This window comes from Calonectris borealis, chromosome W (assembly GCF_964195595.1).
Source record: "Calonectris borealis chromosome W, bCalBor7.hap1.2, whole genome shotgun sequence".
Taxonomy (NCBI): Eukaryota; Metazoa; Chordata; class Aves; order Procellariiformes; family Procellariidae; genus Calonectris; species Calonectris borealis.
The window spans coordinates 48,086,721-48,103,671 of NC_134351.1; the positions used below are offsets into that span (position 1 = coordinate 48,086,721).

Below are 16,951 nucleotides of genomic sequence, written 5' to 3' on the forward strand. Positions count from 1 at the left end.
GTTTACCACTTCTTTGCCTCTGCGATATTGGAGCATTTGAGATTAGCTGAATTTGGCTACTGCAGTAAAAGACAATAAAAAATGTTTCTATAAATACATTCACAACAAGAGGGCTAGGGAGAATCTCCATCCTTTATTGGATGCAGGGGGAAACATAGTGACAAAGAATGAGGAAAAGGCTAAGGTACTTAATGCCTTCTTTCCCTCAGTCTTTAATAGTAAGACCAATTGTTCTCGGGGTACCCAGTCTGCTGAGCTGGAAGACAGAGATGGGGAGCAGAATGAAGCCCCCATAATTCAAGGGGAAATGGTTAGCGACCTGCTACACCACTTAGACACACACAAGACTATGGGGCCGGATGGGATCCACCCAAGGGTACTGAGGGAGCTGGCGGAAGCACTCACCAAGCCACTTTCAATCCTTTATCAGCAGTCCTGGCTCACCGGGGAGGTTCTGGGGAACTAAGGGCCTGTCAGTCTGACCTCGGTGCCGGGGAAGGTTATGGAGCAGCTCATTTTGAGTGCCCATCACGCAGCATGTACAGGACAACCAGGCGATCAGGCCCAGTCAGCACGGGTTCATGGATGGCAGGTCCTGCTTGACCAACCTGATCTCCTTCTATGACAAGATGACCTGCCTAGTGGATGAGGGGAAAGCTGTGGATGTTGTTTACCTGGACTTCAGTAAAGCCTTTGACACTGTCTCCCACGGCATTCTCCTGGAGAAACTGGCTGCTCATGGCTTGGACAGGTGTACTCTTTGCTGGGTAAAAAACTGGCTGGATGGCCGAGCCCAGAGAGTTGTGGTCAACGGAGTTAAATCCAGTTGGCGGCCGGTCACGAGCGGTGTTCCCCAGGGCCCAGTTTTGAGGCTGGTCTTGTTCAATATCTTTATCAATGATCTGGATGAGGGGATCGAGTGCTCCCTCAGTAAGTTTGCAGACGACACCAAGTTGGGAGGGAGTGTTGATCTGCTGGAGGGTAGGAAGGCTCTGCAGAGGGACCTGGACAGGCTGGATCGATGGGCTGAGGCCAACTGTATGAGGTTCAACAAGGCCAAGCGCCGGGTCCTGCACTTGGGTCACAACAACCCCATGCAACGCTACAGGCTTGGGGAAGAGTGGCTGGAAAGCTGCCCAGAGGAAAAGGACCTGGGGGTGCTGATTGACAGCCGGCTGAACATGAGTTGGCAGTGTGCCCAGGTGGCTGAGAAGGCCAACGGCATCCTGGCTTGTATCAGAAATAATGTGGCCAGCAGGAGTAGGGAGGTGATCGTGCCCCTGTACTCGGCACTGGTGAGGCCGCACCTCGAATACTGTGTTCTGTTTTGGGCCCCTCACTACAAGAAGGACATGGAGGTGCTGGAGCGTGTCCAGAGGAGGGCAACGAAGCTGGTGAAGGGTCTGGAGCACAAGTCTTATGAGGAGTGGCTGAGGGAACTGGGACTGTTTAGTCTGGAGAAGAGGAGGCTGAGGGGAGACCTCATCGTGCTCTACAGCTACCTGAAGGGAGGTTGTAGCGAGGTGGGTGTTGGTCTCTTCTCCCAAGTAACTAGCGATAGGATGAGAGGAAATGGCCTCAAGTTGCGCCAAGGGAGGTTTAGATTGGACATTAGGTAAAATTTCTTTACTGAAAGAGTGGTCAAGCCTTGGAACAGGCTGCCCAGGGAAGTGGTGGAGTCACCATCCCTGGAAGTATTTAAAAGATGTGTAGACATGGTGCTTAGGGACATGGTTTAGTGGTGGACTTGGCAGTGTTAGGTTAATGGTTGGACTTGATGATCTTAAAGGTCTTTTCCAACCTACATGATTCTATGATTCTAATTTCTGTATTGAACATTGTCTTTATTTATATGGGAGGAGTACTAAGGCTGGCTTGCCCAGTTGAGAATCATCAGTTCTGAAACTTTGTTGGTCTTAAAGAATTAGAATTTTCTCTCTTGCAAAACAAATTTTTCTTATGTTGCTTCTGTTGTGGTGAATGGAATGATTTAAAACGAAAATCAGTCCAGTATGCATACGTTTTTTGTCAATGTATCCAGCCATCTAATAGTGCAATCTGAAAACAATCTAATTGTTACTTAATGACAGGAGACTTAGCAGGCTGAAGTGAGATATTGTTGGATTTTTTTGTTCTATTGATTCACTGAGAGTCAGTAAAAGCTGAATGAAATATCATGCTGAGAACATTTCTTCCCTCCCTTGTCCTCCTGTCTTTCAGTAAAAGATGGAAGTCAGCACTTTACTAATAGCACAGGGCCAGACTTTATCCTGAGATTCAGTTCCATTCTTTTCCGATTCTGAAATGTAAGAGAGTAGCTTATAACTGAAGTGTGGTAGGAGAAAAATGAGCTTAGTCACAAAAGTAGCTGTAAATCTAAGGGGTGTCAAAAATCACAAATGAAGCATCAGTCATGTTAATAAGTGTCTTAAAATTTTTTTTTCATTCATCTTACTAATTTTTTTTTGCAAGACTGTTCCTAAACTTTAATTGTAAAAAATATTAGGATTAATACAGCTAATGACAGAGACCATCCTTCATAAATAGAGCCAATATAAATTTAGTGTTGCTCTTTATGACAGAGCTCTTAACCATCAGTAAAAATTCTGAATATAATATGATTCTTTTGAAGTTAAGAGCGTATGAAAGCCTGTGACAGCAAGATCTAAGGTTACTCATATAACCTTCATTTGTCTCTATTGTGTACATTCATAATAACACTATGCTATTTTTATTTTCTTTGTAGGATCATGGTTTCTTTAGTTACATACCATAGCTTGTGTTCTGAGAATAAATATGTAGTGAATGAGGCTTATTTTAGTAACTTTTTGGAAGAGCTAACTGAGGCAGGAAACTGCAAGAAGAGAAGGAATGGTTTTGGGAGTAAGGCTACTCTGGAGATAAAGTGATTATGCTGCAATTACCATGACATATCATATTGGACAAATCATATACATCAGAATTTGCCTATGTGATGACTGTTCTTCATTATCTGATAGTCAGCTTTCAAGTTGTAGATTCTGATTTGCAGAAATTCTTTGTGGTAACTGAAGCCAATTACATCTTTGTTCTAGATGTTTAATATGTTAAAAATGCTAGGCACTCTGAAAAGTCTGTCTTTAAGCCTTGCAAATTAGGTATCCAGTATTAGCTAGTACAATGTTGACATGAATTTCTGTGTCTTAGTTATCTGCATAAAATAAGAGTATTAGTCCTGCTTCACCTCTTGGACTGTTAGGAAGATAAATCTATTAATGTTTGTAAAGCACTCAGCTAATTTAAGTGGCAATGAAAAGCCTATGAAGAAAACAATACTTCTGTGTTCAAAAGAACTAAGGCTTGTCTGGAGTGCAGGAATTGGTGAAAAAGCAATGTGTGGGGTATGTTTGTGCTGCGGTGTAGAGCTGTAATTGTAGTTTATGTAAGTTTATCTGACCAAGTTTGAAGCTGATTAGTATGGGGATAAGTTTTAGATGGATACACAGAAAATGGGGTTCAGCCCACAGGACAAAACCTATGTAAGTCTTTGGAAATTGCTCGTATATGTGGACTCAACTCTTCTGTGATGTGGCTGCATGCGTATCAGTATCAGAAGTGGGTGTTTTAAAGCTAGCTCAGACATGTCTTTGACCTGCAGTTGTGCTATAGGATTTCATATAGTAATATTCAATATTTCTTATCTGATTATCAAATTATGTCCATTTTGTGCAATGAGACGGAGCTGCTTTAGGGGGAAATGGTATGAAATTAAGGACTCTGTTATGATGTGTGTATCTCAGGGGGATCAATGTAAGGTTGCACGGGGAACCTGATTTGAGATATCTTCTAACTTTTGGTAGGTTGAATCTGAAACTTTTACCACAGTATTTAGGAACAAACTACCTAGTCATCTTCCAGTTATCCATTTCTCAGAGATGCAGTGCTCTTAGGACTTAACACTGGAATCAAATATTTTGAGTCACTAGGACTAGTCACTTAGAGTTTAGGGAGCGTGGTGGGTTGGCCCCAGCCAACAACTAAGCACCAACCAGCCACTCACTCATTTCCCTGCAGTGAGATGAGGAAAGAATTGGAAGAGCAAAAGCAAGAAAAACTTGTGGGTTAAGATAAATACAGTTTAATAAGTGAAAGGGGGAGGGGAACAAGTGATGCAAAGGCAATCACTCACCACCTCCCAAAAGCAGACCGATGTTTGGCCAGTTTCTGAGCAACGACTACTGTGGAAAGACTACCTCCCATTTTTATTGCTGAACATGATGCTATATGGCATGGAATATATCCCTTTGGTCAGTTTGGGTCAGCTACCCCAGCTGTGTCCCCTCCTAACTTCTTGCCCATCCCCAGCTTACTCACTGATGGGGCAGTGTGAGAAACAGAGAAGGCCTTGACATTGTGCAAGCACTGTTCAGCAATAGCTAAAACATCAGTGTGTTATCAACACTGTTTTGGTCACAAATCCAAAACATAGCACCATACAGGCTGCTATGAAGAAAATTAACTCCATCCCAGCCAGACCCAGTACAGGTAGGTACTATTATACTACTATATTTTACAGATGGGAAACTGGAGGCTACAAACTGAGATTAAGCTGACAGTTCAAAGTAACATGGAGGACCTGAGATCTCTTCAAGTCATAGGTTGGTGCTTGAAACTGTTTTGACCCTCCTTTCAGTTGGTTTCCAAATGGTATATATAAGGTAATGCTTAATCTTATGATTATGTTATTTCAGAGTTTAGGCATTAATAGTTGCCCTTTGTAACACAAGTTTTTCTTTCTATATGTTTCTCATAAATCTTGTTCTACTTTCAGATGTGGTGAAGAATCTATCTTGTCGCCTGTGCGGTACAGAGTGCCTTAAAAAATGGGGTTTGGAAGTGACCTGAAGTATTCTCATGATGCTTTATTAAAACTGCAAGACTGGGAACTACGACTGCTGGAAACAGTGAAGAAATTTATGGTTATGCGAGTAAAAAGTGATAAGGAGTATGCTTCCACTTTACAAAATCTTTGTAATCAAATAGATAAAGATAGTACTTGTCAACTGGATTATATCAGCAATGTGTCCAAGGTAAGAAAATCCTTAGAAATCAACAGGGTTGGGTTTTTTCGTTAGTTTGGGGGTTTTGTCTTTTTTTGTAAGTAACAAAGTCCAGCAATTTTTTTTTATTTTCCAATGACCTACTAAAATGTGTCACAATAAATATTACTCTCCAGGCTGCTTTGTGAAGTGACTCTGTCTTAAATTCTGTCTACTTTAATTAGAAGAAAATGGGAAAGATAGTATATGGAATGATAACTGGCTCAGCTCAAAATAGTGTTTCTGTTTGATTCCTATTGATTCAGCCTCTTGAGAATTACTGTTTCCAAAGTGTTTAAAATAAGCTCCTTTTGGTCCCTCAGTGGAATATACAAAAGTCAAGCTCCAGTCTTGCTTTAAGAACAATAAACTAAACCAGGATCCTGAATTTTGAACTTCAGTATTTTAGGTTCCTGGGTTGTCTGCTATTTTGTTTAGCATACTCTGTTTTCAAAACATTACTGTAAGCTTTTCTTTTAAAACAGTTAAATAGGAACTATTGTTTATGTTATAGAATTTGTGACAGAAATAGAAAAATGCCAGGAAACCAAGGCAAAGCCTAGTATTCCAACTGTTATTCACACCATAGTATATTTTTGTGAAAACAAAGCATTAATTCAGGATGTTTCTCATAATTGTGGATTTGTTTAAACATAATTTCATACCCAATTTAAAATAACTGTCTTGACTTTTTATGAAGGTAAGGCTGTCTTCCCCTAAATGATTAATCATCACACTTAGAGGAAGTACAACGAAGGTAAAGATGACTTAAACTTCCCTATTTCACTTGTTAGTAAGCTTCACTCCTGACTTGGATTCCTTCCTGACTAGAGAAAACAATTCTGTTTTAATGGCTTATTTGATTCTTGGCCCTTTTGCTGTAGCAGTGGTTATACAGTCACTTCAGTGGGGCATAAATCCTGATCTCCTACTCTGCAGGAAAACATCTTTTTCGGTCAGCTTAAGCTTTAGACAAAGCAGTTCTTAGCTGGCTTATGGAGTTGCTGCTTGAATGCTAGCCTCATGTATGAGCATGACATATAGTATATCGTGCTCATAGGAGTAGGAACATAACTACTCCTGTGCATCAATCTAGATTTATACTGGATTAAAGTGGTGGTTTGTGTGATTTGAAAGCTACACTGGTATAGCTAGCCTGTTTCAGCTGTCCCAAAAGTATAACCGCATAGTGTTTAGCTTAAATTCCATCCCTCCCCAGTAATTATTGTATTTTTAAATTGATGCTCTGCCTTTTTTCATATGTGGGTTTTAATGGTGTATTTTGGTGTATTTGGAATGCTTTTCACCCAGTTATGTTTTTTCATGCACAGTTTGTTATGGGTTTTATCTAAGCTGTGATGATTTTGGTAAACTGATTCGAACATTTTCTGCTTAATGGCAGAAGTCAGATATCTTCTTTGGGATCCATCGGTATAAAATATATGGCATAGAAAACTCAAAGTTTCATATAGATTTATTGATGATATGATTAATAATTCTTGCTGCTGCTGCTGCTGCCCCAGTAGAATTGCTCTTATGTGCTAGCAAAACTATCTTGCAGTTATTTTAGGCAGTGAAACAGAGAGTGACTTAAGGCTAGAACAATAAAGGAACATAGATATTAGAGTATTCAGCATTGCAATCTTTAAGCTTTGTGGCTAGCTCAGTCTAGCACAACTTATGCCAGCAATATGGGTGTCTTTTTGTGAGCAAATAATTATTAAAAAAAAAAAAGCTGAAGATGTATCTTATGCCATTTTCTTCTTGGGTTGCAGAGAGGCATCTGTGTCATATTTTGAAAACTTGTTTTGGACATTGGCACCTAAGTTGTTCTTTCAGGAGTTATTTTAGCCCCCCTCCCCCCATCTTCTGAGGAGGTACCATGTTCCTCAAACTGCACCCTTGATCTCTGTACATCTTTGCACAATAGCAAAAATATTCATATGCTACCGGCAAATCTTTTGTATGGGCTTGCCTTGAAATTTTACTGTCAACTTAGATTTTAAGGTTGTGTAGCAATACATTGTCTTACTGATTTTTTTGGCAATTAAAATGTCTGAATTATTGTTTTGATTACTGACATAATTCTAATTTACTTTGCTATTTCATGATACCTTTTCCTGAGAAAAGAGGTTTTACAGAACCAAAATCTGACCAAATATTTTGCGGCGTAAGTCTAGTATCTTACATTTCCTAACATTTGAAAAACTGTACATATATATTCGATTTTTGGCGTTATGTGACATCAAAAATAAATACCAAGATCTCTAATCTTTTATGCTTTTATTTAAGTGTACAGCAAGAGTGAGTAATTGGCGATGGGTTTTTTGAAAATGTGTCCTATTTTTTAATGAAGAGGCAGTAAACTTGTTGGAAGGCACAGTGGCAGCATCTACTAATGCCAGAAGAGCAGTATTTTTAAGTGCTTTCCATAAGCTTTTTTCTGTGTGCATGTCTAAAAAACTCACCTGTTAAACCGAACAATATTTTATTTTGTTGCTATTGACAGATCGCGGTTTGGTTTTTTGTGTGGGGTGTTTTTTTTGTTTGGGTTTTTTTGTTTGTTGGTTTTTTTTTTTTTTTTGAAAGGTAATGCTTTGCCTTTTTTGCTATCTGTCCCTTAGCTAGCTTTTTTTTAAATAGCTTTTGCTATTTAAAAATAATAAAATGTAATCATACAAAACACTGAAATCTTGTTTTAACCAATATTTTCTCAGTGTGGAAAGAGAGATGTAAGGAATGGAGAATGTGCAGATTAATTTTTTTTTTTAAATTGGAAAGACAATTTTTCACTACATATATGACTTATTTGGGTTTCTTTAGCAAATTGTAAGCTAAGTATTTCTTTAGAGTACCTGTTCTGTTGAAAAATGCATTTGCTGGGCTTTTCAGGATTGATTGAAACTATTTTTTTCATCAGTAATAAATCAGTCAAAGAGAAAATGCAGAACTCTTACAGTTCTACCTCTAGGAGCTCTCTCATGAATTCTTCTATAACCACAAGACTCATCCCTGTAATAAAGATGTTTAATGTTGTTTTTGTCATACACAACTTTGAAATATGTCTTCTGATGTCATTTGGAAAGTGTTCTGTAGTGAGAGGATTAAACAGTTTTCAGATAAAGCCAGGAAGCTTTAGTCCCTGACCTTTTAGAACATTACTTTTTAAGCAGTCTGAGACAGCTCTGTGCCAGTCCATGGAATGTGTATGAGCTAAAGGAAATGTTAAAGATAGTTTAATAAGTATACAGGGATTATCTGTTTTTCATTGTATTCTCTAAAATCCCATGTGACTTTTAGCATAGTCATGTAGAGATGGAAATATGTGATGGGTTGACCTCAGTTGGCAGCAAAGCACCACAAAGCTGCTCACTTGCTCCCCCCCCCCCCCCCCCCCCCCCCCCCCCCCCCCGGGATGGGGGAGAGAACAAGAAGAGCAAATGCAAGAAAACTCATGGGTCGAGATAAAGATAGTTTAATAAGCAAAGGAAAGAGGAAGGAGAGAGGGCGAGCGGGAGGCAGGCAAGTGATGCAAAGGCAATCACTCACCACCTCCCACAAGCAGACTGATGCCCAGTCAGTCTCTGAGCAATGACTACCTTCCCAAAAATTCCCCTCCCCTCAGTTTTTATTGCAGAGCATGATGTTATATGGTATGGAATATCTCTCTTGGTCAATTTGGGTCAGCTATTCTGGTTGTGTCCCCTCCCAACTTCTTGCATAGTCCCGACCTACTTGCTGTGGGGGGACAGAGTGCGAAAGAGAGAAGGCCTTGATACTGTGCAAGCACTGTTCAGCAGTAGCTAAAACATTGATGTGTTATCAACACTGTTCTGGTCACAAATCTAAAACACAGCACCATATGGGCTGCTATGAAGAAAGTTAAATTCATCCCAGCCAGACCCAGTATAATACATGTTTATAATGAGATGTAAGAAAACCCCAAACCTACCAAACAAATACGTTTTTGAAGGTTTGATGATTTAAGGTTAATTTGTATCTTTAGCAAGAACAAAATTTTAAAAACAGCATATCAGCTGCCTTCAAAAACTGGTAATTGTATTGCAAATAGCCATTCTGCAATTTCAAATGTAGCATAGCAGTCTGTTAGTGAATTACCTCTTAGGAATCCAATACTGTTCCCATCAACAAAGTGTAACAGGATTCTTTAGGGTATGAAATACTTTCCTTTCATCTGAACTTTAATTTCAGGTCCATATCTGTTGTACGTTGGAAATCTTTGTTCACATTGCAGTTCGTTCTTTATGCAAGGTTCAAAGCCACAGTATATTTTGCTGTCCTGAAAACTGACTGGCAGAATGGCCAAGGAAGTTATTAAAGTAAGGGTACAGAAAGATGTTCAGTTACTGTGACAAATGAGTAATCCGTTAGCACCTTATGTTTTGCCACTGATGGACTGAACACTGATGATATCAATTAATATGGAGCAGCTGATGAATAGTATCCTCTTAAACAATTAAACTCAAATGCATGTTACTGTGAAATATTTAGATAAAGGCAGAAAAGTCAGCTTGAAGAGAGGACCTGTGATTAGGAAACAAGAGAACAAAGAACATGGGGACATGATTGTCAAAGGTGTTGAGGATGTAATCCAGAAAAGGCTGTACAGCTTTCATGGATGTTCAGAAGTACTAAAACACTGCTGAAATGTGACCATGCAATATTATGTTTTTGTCTCTGATACTTTTTTTTTATGAATAAGTTCAAGGAATGGTTTTGCTGTAGCAGGAAGAACTTTTTTAGAAGATCTCAAGATTCGGGTAACTTAAAATGAAAAATAAAATTAATAAATTGTTTTAAACAGTGATGCATTTTCCCCACAGTTCCTGTTCATCATTTGGTTTTTTGTAAGCCAGAATAAGTAACTGATTTTCTGCCTTTTTTTTTTTTTTAATAGTCTTGGTTGCTCATGGTGCAGCAAACAGAACAGCTGAGTAAAATAATGAAGACACATGCAGAGGATCTTAATTCTGGGCCTTTGCATAGGCTTACAATGATGATCAAAGATAAGCAGCAAGTGAAGAAGAATTATGTAGGTGTTCATCAACAAATTGAAGCAGAGATGTACAAGGTATTTTATTCAACTATGTTTTATAGATTTATTATAGTTTTGTTTAGAAAATTAAGGGTGAATTTTTTTTAGTTCCTCTGTTTTTGTGCTATGGTACAAGTGATGATCTGCGATATGTAGACTGTGTCTAGTTTCGATTTTCGATACTTCTCCACATTTTCTCTCCCCTGCTAGCTGACAAGGCAGAGATTGAAAACGTTCTTCTATATGAATTTATTTGGACAGATATGGTGGGTTGACCCCAGCCAGCAGCTAAACACCATGTAGCCACTCATTCCCCCTGCCCCTAGTGGGATGGGGTAGAGAATAGGAAAAGCAAAAGCAGGAAAACTTGTGGGTCAGGATAAAGGCAGCTGGTGGTGGTGAGGGGAAGAAACAAACAAGTAATGCAAAGGCGATCATTCACTGCCTCCCACAAGTAGACTGATGCCCAGCCAGTCTCTGAGTGTTGGCTACCTCCCCCAAATACCCCTCCCTTCAGTTTTTATTGCTGAGCATCATGTTATGTGGCATGTATCCCTCTGGTCAGTTGGGTCAGCTGTCCTGGTTGTGTCCCCTCCCAACAACTTGCCCACCCCTAGCCTACTCATTGGCAGGGCAGAGTGAGAAACAGAGAAGGCCTTGATGCTGTTCAAGCACTGTTCAGCAATAGCTAAAACACTGGTGTGTTAACAGCACTTCTAGTCACATGGGGTATCAGGTGGGCAGAAGGGCAGTGCTGGTATTTGGGACAACCTGTGAGTGTGGAGTGCCTCCGAGATGAGTGTAGGAGTGTGTGTTTCTGTTAATGAGCACCAAGCTGGACTAGCCAGTGAGTAGGAGACCTGTGGAGTGGGTAGGAGGGCTCAGGATACAGGCCAGGGTATTGGAGTGTGGTGGGTTGACCTTGGCTGGCTGCCAGATGGCCATCCAGCCACTCTCTCACTCCCCCTCCTCAACAGAATGGGGGAGAAAATAAGATGGAAAAACTTGTGGGTTGAGATAAAGACAGGGAGCTGGATCTGGCTCTGTCCGACGGGGGCAGCCCCTGGTCTCTTAGAATCATAGAATCATTAAGGTTGGAAAAGACCTCTAAGATCGAGTCCAACTGTCAACCCAACACCACCATGCCCACTAAACCATGTCCGTAAGCCCCTCATCTACACGTCTTTTAAATACTTCCAGGGATGGTGACTCAACCACTTCCCTGGGCAGCCTGTTCCAAGGCCTGACCACTCTTTCAGTAAAGAAATTTCTCCTAATGTCCAATCTAAACCTCCCTTGGCACAACTTGAGGCCATTTCCTCTCATCCTATCGCTAGTTACTTGGGAGAAGAGACCAACACCCACCTCGCTACAACCTCCTTTCAGGTAAAAAACCTCTTCTCACAGAAGCTACCCGTGCCATGTAAACCCAATACATGGAGGGACAGAGGGGGGCTGTGCCACTCATCAAGGGATCTGTGAATGCACTTGTGAATCGTGTGGTGTGTGCGCTTTCCACTGGTGACCTTTAGTCCTTACCAGCCGCGGAGGAGGAAAGGGACTTGGTTGTCTATGCTTATGTTTTGTGCAAGTCCTGGCTGTTAAAGGCAGTGCCTTGTCTGTGGCAGTCTGTGTAACCCTCTGTCCTGTGTGTGTGTCTGGGATGCGCACTCAGCCTTGCTACTGGTTGTACCTGCAAATGGGAAAGAAGCAACTGCATCCATCGGCCTGGGATGGAGACCCCCAGGTCTCTGGGCTGGGCTCCAGAGGCTTGGCAGAAGGAATCCCTGGACTCCGAAGCTGCTGGAGGTGGTGGCCACTTATAACATCTCTTGACATCCTTGGGATCAGAGCTTTAAAAACCTTTGTTAATGAGTGCTCCTTACTGTCCAAATTGTTTTGGGTGGAAGTGGGATTCTAGTCCCTATTCTAAAATATAAATCAAGTGTAAACCAAATATTAAGTCTGCAGGTAGAGATGTTCAGGGCCTTTTCTGTTACTTCTAGCATTAGTGGTGGAATAAAAACTGATGTCAGTTGTCCTGCTGATGTTGAGAGTGCTGTGTCTAGGCAGTGAAGCTGACAGGAATCTGTTTCATTCAGGTGCTCTGGGGAAAGGTTAGTTGCAACTGTCAAAAATCAGGTCTGAAAAAAAATCAGTCTGAAAGCTCTACTGAGAGATGGAAAAGCACTGTTTCTTCTTTCTTCCAGCAACATGGTTGGTGTTGAGGTGGAGATTTAGAGTAGTGTATAGAACTTTTTCATCTAGTGTGATTTTAATAAGCATCTTTTTGGTGCTTTTTTCCACTTGATTAAAATGTACTAACATTTATGATAAACTGTGTTTCCTAAACATTTGTTGTTACACTGTACTGCACTGATGCAAATAGGGAAACTGTTTCAGGCCTCAATTTCATCCCTTACATTTATTGGTTTTGTTTTTGTTACAGCAAGTAATAGCCTTTTAAGATAACCTCAAGCTAATGAAAAAATGTAATATGCTTATTTTGGAAAATAAATCCTGTAATTCTTTTTTATTAATGGCAAGATTGTTTGTAATGTTGAGGTTGAGTATTTTTAATACATTTTATATTTCTGTTTTCTTAAAGGTCACAAAGACAGAATTGGAGAAACTAAAATCTAGCTATAGACAACTAATGAAAGAAGTAAATTCTGCTAAAGAAAAGTATAAAGAAGCTGTGGCTAAAGGTATGACTGACTTGTATTAATTTTATCTATTTATTGTGGTTTTAGAATGTACTAAAACTCTTACAGTGAAACAAAATAATGTTTTTATTTTAAGCAACTCAATTGCAATATTAAAAAAAAGTGTCTTAAGTAAGACAGGCTAATTGTCATCATATATACTTGATGGTACTGTTCTTGAAAATCAAAACAAATTATAGCCCTTATTTAAAAAAAATGGTAGCTCTGTTCTTTTAAACTCATCATTCCTTCAGTGGACTTATTTGGAATGTAAAATTACTCAAATCAACTGTAATAGTGGTAAGCAGGTTGCAGCTCTGTCATCTACACTGTAGCTGCAGCCTATTTGCATCCTGTGATCTTTTATGGTTGCTGCAGCGACATCAATTCTTGACACTTAGTAGAATGGATCCAAATTGTTTAACCTTAAGCAAAAGGGGGAAAAGAATTCATTGGTATGCTGGGATGTTTTAAAGCTTTTAAGGGAATGGTGTGTCCAAATTGCATGTTTTTTTGATTCCTGTTGATTTGTGCTAATGATTAGGTAAATGAGAGCCTTTGTTCTATTGTCTGTTGAAATATCTTGTTAATGATTAGTGGTTTTTTACATGCCTTTCTAAGATTTTTTTTTTCTTTAAAGAAAATTAATTGGATGGCAGTGTGTAAATATAATTCTAAGATCCATCTTTACTTTTTGTATGACTGCCTAAAATGATACTTATTGTCCTTGGTTCTGTTGCACTATAACTCATAGTGCAGTATAGTAGTTATCGGTGCTGAGAGAAAGATTGTTTCTTTCCAGCTTTGTCCAAAATTCTGGGTGAAAACTGATAAATGAATGTGTTGAGGGATGTTAAGAGCATGGCTTCCTCCTCCAGCTGCTCTGGCCCAGGACTCCCTCCTGCCTGGCTTCTGGAGCCCAGCCCGGTGTGCCCAGGGACCTGGGGTCTCTCTGCCCAGGCTGAGGGACGTGAGTGCCACTTTCCCATTTGCAGGTTCAACCAGTAGCGAAGCTGAGCATGCATCCCAGGGACACAGGCGCACACACAGGCAGAGGACACTGACACGACCGGTTACACAGACTGCCACAGATAAGGCACTGCCTTCAACAGCTCCTTACATATAGGACTCTCATAAAACATAAATATAGACGGATAAGTCCCCTTCCTCCTCTGCAGCTGGTAGAGATAGAAGTTCACTAGCAAAAGTACACACGCAACACTTCAGGTTCATAAGCACATGCACGTTTGTGGATCCCTCACACTGGTCCCTCACAGTAGCTGGTTTTCAGGACAAACACTGTTCCCGCCCCAGTGGTTGGAGTTTAAAGACCTCCACTCTATCCAGTAGCTGACACCAGAGGCCACGGGGTGCCTACACCCCTGGTCTGACTCCAGTAGCTGGCACCAAATCCACTCATGCTGATCCCACCCAGTAGCTGGCATTCCAGGCACAAAGTCTGTAGGACCCTACCTAGATTTAGAGATCTATGGCCCCCTCCAACTACTGATGCTAGGACCCTTGCTCACTCTAGTAGCTGACAGCACAGGCTGCAGGGCACCTACACCCCCTGTCTGATTCCAGTAGCTGGCACCAAATTCCACTCACACACACACAGAGGTCTCACCAGCAGCTGTTGCTTAGTCCTTGTAGCACACACACACGAGACAGAGCGAGATAGTTAAGAAAATAGTTAATAAGAAGATATAAGAAGATAGGATAGACTGCTGTGATCAGGTGCGGGGCTCAGCCAGATGAGCATACTGACTGGCCCCATTCTACCTGTGACCAACTCCTTTGATAGTTTGCCTGCAGTTTCTTGATAGCCCCTCAATTAGTGTGACTGACCAGGTTTGTTTCTGGTTATTGTCTTTGTTAGGGCTAGTTGGTCAGGTTTTATATCTCTGTGTTTGTCTCCCTCCCTTTCCTTATCCTACAAGCTGAAGAAATAAACGCTCTCACACTCCACATATCCTAACCGATTAATGTGAATGACCAGGTTTGTTCCTATCACTACCTCCCTTATCATTTGTCCCTCAGCTTTGTCCCTGTCTGTTTTTGTTTATGGCTCCTTTGACCAGATACCCTTAAAGGAGCAGACACTCTCCTTCCATATACCTTTACAGCACGTAAAGACAAAATGGCATCAGATGAGAGAAATGATACTTAGCGCTGTTTAGCTTATTTTTTTTAACTGGTGTTCACGTTCATTTAAAAATGTAAATATATACTCAGTTGTTAATTTCATCTAGTTCCCTATCTGTCCTCTATGTTGCTTTAATTTGAAGTTTATCCCCAAGTAACTACATAACATGGGAACTTATAGGTGTTGTGATCTAATATGTTCTTTTTATTCCTTCTTTCTGTTCTAGTTCTGGTCATTGTTCTTCATTCCTTATGCACCAAACTTTCCCATTGAAATCAAAGAGTGTTTTGGCTATTCAGGAACTGCAATGTTTTGATGTTTCCCTGATTAACTGATGTGGTGGGTTAACCTTAGATGGCTGCCAGGTTTCCACTAAGCTGTTCTCACTCCCCCTCCTCAATAGGACAGGGGGAGAAAATAAGATGAAAAAAGCTCGTGGGTTGAGAAAAGGACAGGGAGATCCCTTACCAATTACCATCACAGGCAAAACAGACTTGCCTTGGGGATGATTAATTTAATTTATTGCCAATTAATAACAGAATAGGATAGTGAGAAGCAAAGACAAAACTAAAACCACCTTCCCCCCACATCCCTCTTCTTCCCAGGCTCAACTTCACTACTTTGTTCCCGACTCTTCTGCCCTCCCCTGAGCAGTGCAGGGTGGATGGGGAATGGGGGTTACGGTCAGTCCCTAACAGTTTGTCTCTGCCGCTCCTTCCTCCTCATGCTCTTCCCCTGCCCATGGAGTCCCTCCCATGGGATACAGTCCTTCATGAACTGCTCCAATGTGGGTCCTTCCTATAGGCTGCAGTTCTTCATGAACTGCTCCAGCATGGGCCCTTTCCATGGGGTACAGTCCTTCAGGAATGGACTGCTCCAGTGTGAGTCCCCCACAGGCCACAGTTCCTGCCAGAAAACCTGCTCCAGAATGGGCTCCTCTCCATGGGCTGCAGCTCCTGCCAGGAGCCTGCTCCAGTGTGGGCCCTCCATGGGTTGCAGCTTCCTTCAGGGCATATCTACCTGCTCCAGCATGGGGTCTTCCACGGGCTGCAGGGTGGATATCTGCTCCAGTGTCATCCTCCATGGGCTGCAGGGGGACAACCTGTTTCACCATGGTCTTCACCATGGGCTGCAGGGGAATCTCTGCTCTTGCACCTGATACACCTATTCCCTGTCACGGGGAAGAGTTTTAGACTGCTTAAAGAACCACCGCCAAAGGTATCGGCAAAAGTGGTTTTATTGAAGTAAGATGTTGTAAAAGTGAGACTTAACAAAGTCTGATGGCAAGGTTCACTCTATTACTGCACAGAGGATGTAATAATAATTCAAAGTTACCAATACAAAATCTTAGTGCGCTATAATACAAGGTTATGTGCGATGTTGGTCACTTACTAAAGATCTACAGTTAGTAAGGGGGGGGTCTCAACCTCGAAGAGTAACCTTGAGAGGTGTCCTAGCTCAAGGGGAGATCACTGCTGTGCAGCTAACTGCTTAGCAGGGAGAGCTCAAAAAAAGCTCACTCAGGCTGTCATATTTATGGAATAAAGTGGTTGGCTCGTAGTCAAATTACATGTGATGGAAAAGGTAAGCATGAGACTCCTTGTACCCACAACTTTCTTTGTTCCTTGACAAATTAGTCTTGGAAGAATCACCTGGTATTCATGTGTTAATCGCATGATCGGTGTTCCAGTTTCCAAGCTCACGTGCATCAATGCTCACCATGTCACCCTGTTCCTGTGTTCAAAGAACAGATTGGAACTAGAGAAGTTCATGGCCCAGTTACGGCCTAGGCCTTTACTTCCTTTGGAGCCTGAGCCAAACTACCACTAGTTTGGTCAAGGAGTCGAGTGCATCCGTCACATTCCCTCTCCTTCTTCACTGACCTTGGTGTCTGCAGGATTGTGTTTCTGAGTTTTTTTTTTTTTTTCTCACTGCTTTCTCTCACAGCTGCTGCTGCACAGTGGTT

The 16,951-nt window shown here is 41.2% G+C and overlaps 1 protein-coding gene across 2 annotated transcripts in view; it reads left to right on the top strand.

The window, feature by feature from the left end:
- Nucleotides 1-4,826: 4,826 nt before the first annotated feature.
- The window catches only part of LOC142074827 (tyrosine-protein kinase Fer-like), a 285,525-nt gene continuing 273,400 nt past the window's right edge, over nt 4,827-16,951 (top strand). For both annotated transcript variants that reach the window (XM_075135710.1, XM_075135709.1), the window contains exons 1-3: nt 4,827-5,069; nt 9,997-10,170; nt 12,743-12,842. In XM_075135710.1, coding sequence (XP_074991811.1) covers nt 4,863-5,069; nt 9,997-10,170; nt 12,743-12,842 — 481 coding nt within the window. In that variant the 5' untranslated portion in view covers nt 4,827-4,862. The remainder of the gene's footprint in view (nt 5,070-9,996; nt 10,171-12,742; nt 12,843-16,951) is intronic.